Here is a 10,092-nt window from a genome sequence, read left to right as displayed (position 1 = left end):
GAGTGTTTTTGTTTTTACCTAATTCGACAAAAATGGCAAAATTATTAGATTGGTTACCGACCCATGTACTAACGCCAAGACAAAGCAGTTACGGGCACAGTATTGTCTACAAATGATATGAGGTGTGCAATAAAAAGGCGTAACAGCAAATCTTTCAGTGGGTTTAATCACTTGAAAACATGTAATATTGGTTTTACATAAACCACGCTACAGATTTCGGCATAAACTACATTGTAAAACCCCTAAACACACCTACATCCTACGGTCAAAACGTAAGCATGTTCAGGAGCATTGTGGATTAGTAAAGAAATGTGATTATTTTAATAAAAAAGAATCACATTGTGGTGAATGTAACGCCCCTAGTGGCTGGAGGGATTCCCTGTACCCATTACATACAACGTATACAAATCAGACAGCTGAGTGGTGAGCGTCTGGTGAGAATCATCTGAGTGCTGAGTGTGTCTGGTGAGTGCTTGGTGAGTATCTGGTTATGATCAGCTGTCGCATCACCCCACGTGTAGGACGGACTGCCCTCTTGATAATACTATCAGCACAATCACAAACACAACAACTCACAGCCGTCAACCCATACGGTTTACCCGTATTCTTCTTGTTACAGGGACATTGCGTTTTCAGGTTCATACGGCGTACATCCGTTTCAATACGGACAAAACCCCGCATGAGTTTTGTCTATTTGTTAGTGTTTCTCCCTTGTGGTGGTACTTTGTAAGATGAACGTTGAGGTTTATTAGGGGCACGGGTTGACCAATAAGGTCTGTATTAGTCTCTAATAGAGGATAGGACACTGCTAAGGAGTTGACAGCTATGTTGACAACGTTGCTGTAGTGGCATCATCATCATCAACCATTCAGCAAAATCAACGGAGCCTCTTCCTCCTCCTGCTCCTCCTCAAATATCGCGATAACCGCCCTCCCCCTCCCTCCGCAGCGGCTTACAACGAGAGGAGGGAGGGGAGGGAGAGGAGGGAGGGGAGGGAGAGGAGGGAGGGGAGGGAGAGGAGGGAGGGGAGGGAGAGGAGGGAGGGGATGGAGGAGGAGAGGGAGGGGAGGGAGAAGGGGAGGGGGGAGGGGAGGGGGCCGCCTGAGATCTCGCGAGACTTGCGGGGGCCACAGCTCGGCAGGGTCCGGAACGCGAACAGCAACACGGGCAGCAGCAGCAGGAGGAAGAGGAAGCGGAGCGCACGGAGCGTGTGGCGTGTAAACAAAACACAGCGACAACAACAACAACAACAACGACGACAACAACTACGACGACTACTTCCAACAACACCAGCGGCGACCGTCGTTCGTGAAAGTGCAGCGACTTTAAACGGCGGGATGGACCGCAAGGGCGCGCCGCTGTGGCTGTGGTTGTGCGTGGCGGCGGCGCTGAGCGGCGTCTCGGCGGCGGACGTCTTCGACGCCGTCCTGGGCGACGCGGGCCCCTGCCAGCGAGCCTGCGGGGACCGCTACGGGGACCGCTACGGGGCACAAGTCGCCGGGGACGGACACGCGAGCGAGAACCTCACCAGAGGCGGTGGGGCGGAGGCGGCAGGGGGGATGGAGGAGCGCGTGAGTAGCACCGCCAACAGCACCAGCCTGTACCACTACTACTCTAACCACCACCACCACCACCCTGTCCCACCACCCTGTACCACCACCCTGTCCCACCACCCCCACCACCATCAGCCTGTACCACCACTACTCTAACCACCACTACCCTGTACCACCACTACCCTGTCCCACCACCCCCACCACCATCAGCCTGTACCACCACTACTCTAACCACCACTACCCTGTCCCACCACCACCACCCTGTCCCACCACCCTGTACCACCATCACCACCACCATCAGCCTGTACCACCACCACCACCCTGTACCACCATCACCACCACCACCCTGTACCACCACCACCACCCTGTACCACCACCACGTACCACCACCACCACCCTGTACCACCACCACCACCACCCTGTACCACTACCACCAGCCCGTGCCACCACTACCCTGTACCACCACCATCACTCTGTACCACCACCACTACCCTGTACCACCACCACCACCACCTGTACCACCACCTCCCTGTACCACCACCACCACCCTGTACCACCACCACCATCCTGTACCACCACCTCCCTGTACCACCACCACCACCACCCTGTACCACCACCACCATCCTGTACCACCACCAGCCCCTGTCAGCCCCTGTCAGGCACGGGGGCACGCGGGCTGTTGGGACCCCGCGGGCGATGAGAGAGGGGCACGGGGCACGGGGGAGTTTTGGGGTTCGACACGGGGGGGGGGGGGGGGAGAGGATTTCGCATGACGCGGATTTGCGATGTGGGGTTGTTGGACGTGGGGCACGGGGGCAGGAGGTCGTGGGACGTCGGGACGTGGGTTGGGATAGGGGGCACGGCTGTGGGTCTTCGGGGTGGGGTGGTAGTTGGCGTGGGGGAACCGGGGATGAGGTTGGACGTTCGGCGTGTTTGTGTGTTTTGAGGCGGGAGGCAATGGGACCGGTTAAAAGGATTGGGGTATGGGAGGTGGGACAGGTGTTTGGGATATGATACACATGGCATGGGAATAAGGGCAGTCGTGTATTGGTCAATCTACGATGTTGGCACGGAGGTCACTCTGGTCACAGAAATCGTGAATTTTAATGAAGTACATGGAATCTTTAAAATGGCTGTACGTGGTTGGGGGAGTGGAGGGAGGCGTTGATGGGGAGGTATCACCCCATGCCGTGACCTTTCCCTGAATTGGTTTTTCTCTGCACCTTGGCCGTGACTTGTACGAACAAAAATGACCGTAGCCCTAAGCCACGGGGCACTGGGTACGGGACATTGTAGAGTGCGATATGGGACAATGGCCATGGTATGTGAGGGACATTGAGCGTTGGGTCCTTAATTAGAAAAATGAGACATTGCCATATTGTACATGTTCGTATGATAAAATGAATTTCTTTATTCTTATTCAAAGGATTATCAGTGAGATGCAGGATTAATTATGCTCACTGGGTTGCTAATTAGAGGTTTGGGAAATCACTATACTCCCCTTGCTCAAATCATGTTATACGTTTATAGGCTTTCGCCTGGCTTCCAGTCAGGTAGGAGGAACTGGTGCAGAGTAGGCCGGCCACCCTCTGGTTTCCGTTCACGAGGAGGGGGTTGGGGAGGGATTTCTGGAGTGCTCACGTAGGAAAGAATATAGGGTTCTCGTCATTCACCGTGTCCTACATTTGAAAAAAGGATATGTTTGATGTCACGGGGGGGGGGGGGGGTGTTCTGATTTAAAGTAGGACGAATCGGTCGACTAATTCGAGAACAGAAAAACTACTTTATAATTTCACGTAAGTGCTGTTAATTTTAGTAAATTAGTATTTGTCAAATAAACGAGGCACGCAAAATTACGCCTCCTATAAAATGTGATCTTGCTTAAGAGATATTATGTGTATATATCCTCAATTTAAATGTAATATAGTTGCATTTTAAATGGATGCGAGTGACGATAAATAATTTTGTCGTATAAGTGGAGTAATTTCTTCTGCCCCTAATGAAAAGCCCAGTGATGTATAAAATAAAATATTTAATTTAATATGCCCTAAATGCATTTAATAGAGAAAATATATGGACTTGTCGAGGATGCTGTGGCCTTGATTGATACACTTGGTAAGAGGGTATAATTTTTATCCATCATATTGATTTTCCCAATCCTTTTTAGCGGAATAAATAGCACTTACTGGCAAAAAGAAATGCTATTTGACACTGGGTGCATCACTGCCTTTTGAATGTGTTAATTTGAAAAAAAAGGATATTTAAATATATGGCCTGTGACTGGAACCATAAGACACCTTAAGTGAAATCACTCTTTGTTTATGATTGCATTGTTTAGTGTAAAGGACTAATGGGGTCTTAAGTGTGATACGTTTTTTTCCCCGTCCAATTTCGTGAACAGTTCACGTTGGAATCTCACCTCCTCACATAGGGACATCCTCTTTTCTTGAATGGTTGGCAGAGTGTTTCACCTCTGTCCTCTGCCAATCTCACTGTAGTATTGTTAATCTCCATCCCACAATATTAGAATACATTTTAATCGAGCAAAAGAGAAAATCTCAAACCGAGTGTCGAAAATAATGATAAACATGGTTTCATTTCGTCCAAATCTGCCCGAGGTCGAGCTGTGGAAAATATTACCTCTGGCTGTGTCGAGGCAGGAGCAGGTTCCCAGTCAGGGTCTTAGGGAGTAGGTGGGCTCCAGAAAATATTCCATGAGAAATTAAGCCCCGGTGATAATGATGGATTGAGAGAGTGCCAAAGGTGAGAAGGATAGCACGGGGAGAAGAGAGAGGGATAGAGGGGCACATTGAAGGACAAGAAAGGGATGGTATGGATTAGTGAGTGGGGTACAGACGATGGCAGTGAGGTGGATGGAGACAAACGTTGACAAGGAAAGTGGAGGATAAATGTAGAGGAAGAGCACTATAGTGTTAGAGGGCCAGCGAGAAAGAGAGAGAGAAAGGAATATGGAGCCCAAAGCTTTAGAAGGACGGTGATATGCTAACGAATGTGTGGGACCGGGGCACGGATAGGATCGGAGACTGTGGGACTCGAGGTGGGACGTGTAAGGTGGGGAGTTCTGCATGCGAGGGGGGGACATGCCTGTGACCCAGGTCACCAAGAATGTCCCAAATCTCACTCGACCTCGAAAGGAAAGCAGGTTTGAGGCTGTATTGTTTTTGGATGGGCAGCAGAGGAGGGCGGTTCAGAAAAATCCATTGTTGCACTGTACTTCTACGTTCGCACATCAATGCAGACCGACTGCACCAACCCGCATTGACCAGCGTGATGCATCACGCTCAAATAGCCCCCATCACTGCCAAGGTGTGACGAAGCCCTCATCCGGCAGTGGATTGACAGAGGGTTGTGCATGTACACAGACAAAGACCCCCCCAGTATAGCCTTAACAGACTGTTAGGGGAAGTGCTGCTAGCAAGCACCTATGAAGGCCGGCACGGCACACGAGAGGGTGGGTGGCCAGCGCCACACCCGGCCGCCTTTGTCACCCCAGTGGGGATATCTTTATGCACCGCACTAGGTACTCATTTTGAGGCTGAGTCGACCTAGGGGAGGCCCAAGACCGGTTAAGATAATCGTCACTGGTGTTGGCTGTGAGCGTGAATCGAATGCGGGTCGCCAGATTCGTAGCGCAGCGCGCTAACCGCTACACCACCGCTCCTCACACACACACACGTACACACATGCACACATCTTTACACCTGTTTATAGTGGGAGATGGTGGATGTGCGGGGCCTTTCACGTAAACACGTGCAGGTGGGGGATAGCGAAACGGTGGGGGAGAGAAGCCGTTGATTGACACCAGCGATATGAATATGTAGAGTGAGACGGAACACGATAAATTGAGATCAGGCGAGGTGGGGCGTGAGAGGGACGGTGTAATACAGGGCCCGTGTTGCCCGTGTTTTCTCCACAGTACGGTATATGTAAAGCCATCTCGTGTACATGTGCGCCTAGCGCAGTGTGCTGTAATCATGGGTGATCTGGCTTCGACGTGTGGCCATGTACACCACGGCAAGTGGATTGTGAACCTGCCGACCATCGACTACTCCTCAAATGATTACCTGGGATGGTTGTGGGAAAGTAATCGCTTGGGAGAGACAAAGGCGGCCGGGTATTGTAATGGGCTCTGGCTCCACGTTTTGGGCTGCGTGCAGGATGTAGCCGCGAATAACTGCGATCGCTGTACACGTGGCTTTGTGTTCGCGTGTGTGTGTACAATGAATAGTATTACATTTTTGCCACTTGTTTTTATCTTGATATTTAACAACAGCAGGTTAAACTCGGATGCAAACAGAGATTTGTCGTCACCAATAAATATTGACGGTCTGGCTAACTCAGGTGTGTGTTTTTTTACTTGTACTGTACTGCTATTGTGTTAAGTAAATATGCGCGTGACCGTGCACAGTTGACTGGCGATTGACATTTGAACCTGGCCCCTTCTGGTGTCACGGCGTCGTTGGCAGTGGAGAGAAAATGTGCACGCCGTGGCCTATATGGGCAGCATCCCGAAGTTTGGAATGTAACCTTAAAAATATTACGGGATAAATATTGCGTTCCTAAACGTACGATCGGTGTGTGCGCGATTTGACTCGTACATATCCGGGTAATTTAAAGGTGGGGTTGCAAAACGCGCGTTAATCGTTCCCTATCCAGGTGGATAAATCGCTCGTGAATGAGCACATTGACCAAACGTGCATGCTCTTCATCATCCACGTATATGCTTTGCTCAAATGAGCCACAAATGGTCCTCATATGATTGCCCATTCATGCTTCAAACCTTCCCTCGCATCTCGGCCGCTGTCAAAAAAACGCGAGCGTTGTGTGCGCGCGTGTGTGTGTGTCCGTCCAGAATGTCCACCTCCACACTGGTGCTGTAATGTCCACTGTTGATGTGAGTGGGCGCGTGCGACGATTCTCTCCATGTCGTCGCTGCCTGCATCTGATATTTATGCCGAAAGTACACAGCCTGCGTCATTATTAATACCGCTCGGCGGCACACAAGCTGTGCACTGTACCTGATGTTTGCGTGGACTAGCATACGAGAAAGATAAACATCCTTGTGACATATATTTCCAACAAGCTCTGCGCACAGCGACGCTTTTTGGAGTCTCGCAATTAACGTTTATTTTTACAATGACATTAATATTGCATTTTTGTGAAAGAATAAAAAGCCAATTCAAACTTTAATGGTTTTTACTGAATAAATTGAACGCTGTTGGGGACCTTTGTATGGGTTTTTTTCTACAATAGCGCATCTATAATTGGAATGAAGGATCCGTGAAAAGGTTAATTTTTCTGCGCGTGTGTGAAGCTCCAAGCATCTGAATCCATGCTGTTAGAGCATCGCGTGCGGTCCACTTTGTTTTCAAAGCGGAGGTGACATCTTGCCTCGACGAAGCATCGCAGGAGCATTGTGATCACCTACTATAATTAGTCCCACACCTGCCTTAACCTCTCTTTCGTCAGTCATAGCTTTCTTTGAGAAATGCAATTCCCATATTCATGGTTTTACCAATTCCCTCTGCTGAGAAATTTATATATATAACAAAAAATTCTCGCTGCTGCAGCTCGGCTTGTGACCCAACAGGAATCAACATCGCCCTCAAACATCAGATCCGGGTACTAGTACTTAATCTGCTTGGAGATCAACGGCAAAAATTGCTATTGCTGCTCTGAAAAATCCTGCCTTCCTACCCATCTGACCTCATTTTTTCCCCCCCACACCTCTCGGAGCCCTCGCTGTGCCGTTAAACCACTTTCGCTATAATTGTCGTCGTCGTCGCCTAGCGGCAGTTGCTGCTCTTCTGCTGTTCCTACTGTCTGAAACATGTTCCATCTTTGTCCACGCTTCATTTTTGAGAAAGCAGATGTTAGTGGCCCTTGTTAAATTGTAAGAGCTGGGTAGCTTTGCGTTTGGAGTCTGGACTAAACACCTCTCCAGTTTAACTGCCTAATGTTTGCACAGACTCATAAATGTAACACTGCCTAAAGACACGCAAATGTGTTTATGTGTTTATGTTACGATTACAATATTAAATGTTTTATGTAAATTAGAAGGCTTATTTATGCTAAATTAAGAGATGATTGCCACTCATCAACCTGCTATTTGCTGCTTTCATGCTTCGATTGCTTGCTGTGACATCTTCAGTGATGTTTGCGCATTATTTTCTGATTTATTTCCTCGTTATGTTGTTCCTAATTGCTCTACAGAGTTCTGTGTTTTCAATCTTCAGCCTCGCATCTCCCTCTTTCATTTCTCCTCCTTGGGTTCGCTGCTCTCCAAAGGGATTTTGGATTATTACATCACAGGACCGCGAGAGATGGCATGGTACTTGAAGAGGCCTTCATCCACTGCTGGATGATGAAAAGATAATGTCTTTAATGTCATTAAAATTTTTGCAATTACTGTATTGATGTGGTTTTTATATTTCAAGTTGGTCTTTTTTTATAAAAACTATTTAAACTTTAGCATTTTAATTACATTTCTCTGTATTAAAGTATGAATGCATTCATAAGAAATGGATATCTAACGTGTTTGCATTTAAAATGGTTTTCATTTATTCCTTAATCTGATTTTAAATGGGATCAAGGTGTATGTCGATGTACTCCACTTCCCCCAGTTCATATCCAAAGTCAATATTCGCTCACTTCTTGCCCATTTGAGATGCACCTCAGCATTTTACCTGGTTCTGCCCAAGGTGAAATGCAGCCAGGTCATGATTGGAGCAAAGCTGATTAGAGCTTTATTCTATTTAATCTGTTAAATACGTTTGATAAGATATTAAACGCACGTATTAAGGGACATGGAAGGGACGACATTATAATGGTAATGATCTTATTATTTATTTATCTGAACAAAAATACATTATTTATTCAGATGGCAGATGTAAAAAAAATTTTTTACCCTCCATCTAATGTAGTCTGACGAGATGAAGAGAGCCATTTTCTCAAACACCGCTGTGATTTTGTGCGCCCATTCATCTGCATGGCACATGAAACTCTGTCTAAATTGGTTCCTCGCTCCACTATTTCGCCTCCACAGGCCAAACTGAAATTTCGGTGAACAATTGGATTTGTCACGTGGAAGAAAAAAAAGATAGACATTTGCAACTTTCGCAAACGAAGAAAAAGCTAAAAAAAAGGGGTGCGCCAAATTTCAGCTCAAACTCCGTTCGTTTTAAAATAAAAATGCTCATAAGTCTAACAACGCTATTAAACGCATTTCAACTGTAATCAGTCTATTTGTCAATGTGATCAAATTAATATTGAATTAATATCAATATTCAGCAGGATGGGAAATAGTGCCATTTAAGCCAATCACTAATTATAATTATTGTATAAAATTAGGTTCAGTCCTTTGTAAATCCAATCCTGGAAGAGGGCCTTCCCATGCCTTGTCAATCACGGGCATTGTTTTATCATGCATCACCACTCCGGTAAGTGCGGGCTGGTGACGGGGGTCTGTACCAGGACTGTTTCAGATATCATTCGCCACCGATGTTTAGCCGTGGCCGAGAAATTAGCTCTGGGAGCCGGGTACGGAGACCACTTTCCCCATTAATAATTTTCACAATAAAAATGTTCAGCCTTAATCCTCGCTTACAGAACCAGACTAAGGCACGCATGATTTCTAGCACTGTGCATTTAGCAATTTGAAAAACTCAAAGAGCCAGACTGATGCATCATTGCCATGGCCACTCTTAAACCTTTTTGGCCACAGAACAGTCTGTCTCCATGGTATCCCATTTTAACAGACCTTTTTGCAATTGTTTCTCTCTGGTCCCAGTGACAGAAGAGTGCCACTCTATTTTAACCATTTGTTAAGTCATGAAGCCACCTTAGCAACAAGACATGAATTCATGCTCTGACATTGCTTCTCTCAACGTTAAATGTTGTCTTTAACGAAGTTTGATTTTTACATTACTTCTTGGCCACTGCCCCTTGACTTAAAGTCAATTCCTGCCCAGTAAAGCACATCCTGCTGGGCTAACTTCTAAAGTTCCTGGGCTGCTGTGGTTAGGGGCTTGGCAGGGTGGCATTTAAAGTTGAACCAGAATGGAGAGTATGCAGCAGAAACGGCTGAGCCCACTGAGGGCTCAGGTATGGTGATGGTGGTTCCTTTTTGGAGTTTGTTTTTCGGCTATTATTGGACCAACAGAGCCTGGTTTTTGAATAGCAGTCACAAAACTGGAATAATGCTCTCTCAAGATTCTTATCAATATTACTATTTACCAGAAACAGCTTTTGATAACAAATTAAGCCCACCGTTATGTGCGCCTTGCCCAGAAGACCAAAATACAGCCCATGCGGAGAGTGGCATCATCCTGCTAAAAATCTATATTTCCAGATTGGGAGGATAAACACTAATAGACCAGTGGGCAAAATGCCACGGATTTTGTGAGTAAAAAAACATTTGATTGTTTTTTTGTGGAGACGGAAAAAAAACACAGTTTGGTTTGGTTATTGATTGTAACATCATATTTTCTTTGTACAATTCCAAGTTGTCACTAAAAGT

At 46.9% G+C, this 10,092-nt stretch overlaps 1 protein-coding gene across 2 annotated transcripts in view; it reads left to right on the top strand.

Annotated features, from left to right (window-relative positions):
• The first annotated feature begins 1,118 nt into the window (after positions 1–1,118).
• Positions 1,119–10,092, top strand: part of TMEM59 (transmembrane protein 59) — a 58,696-nt gene continuing 49,722 nt past the window's right edge. For both annotated transcript variants that reach the window (XM_078867742.1, XM_078867741.1), the window contains exon 1: positions 1,119–1,571. In XM_078867742.1, coding sequence (XP_078723868.1) covers positions 1,338–1,571 — 234 coding nt within the window. In that variant the 5' untranslated portion in view covers positions 1,119–1,337. The remainder of the gene's footprint in view (positions 1,572–10,092) is intronic.

This window comes from Lampetra fluviatilis, chromosome 24 (genome assembly GCF_964198595.1).
Source record: "Lampetra fluviatilis chromosome 24, kcLamFluv1.1, whole genome shotgun sequence".
Lineage (NCBI taxonomy): Eukaryota > Metazoa > Chordata > Hyperoartia > Petromyzontiformes > Petromyzontidae > Lampetra > Lampetra fluviatilis.
The sequence above is the reverse complement of the archived record's forward strand: the minus strand, read 5'-3'. Positions and strand labels throughout refer to the sequence as shown.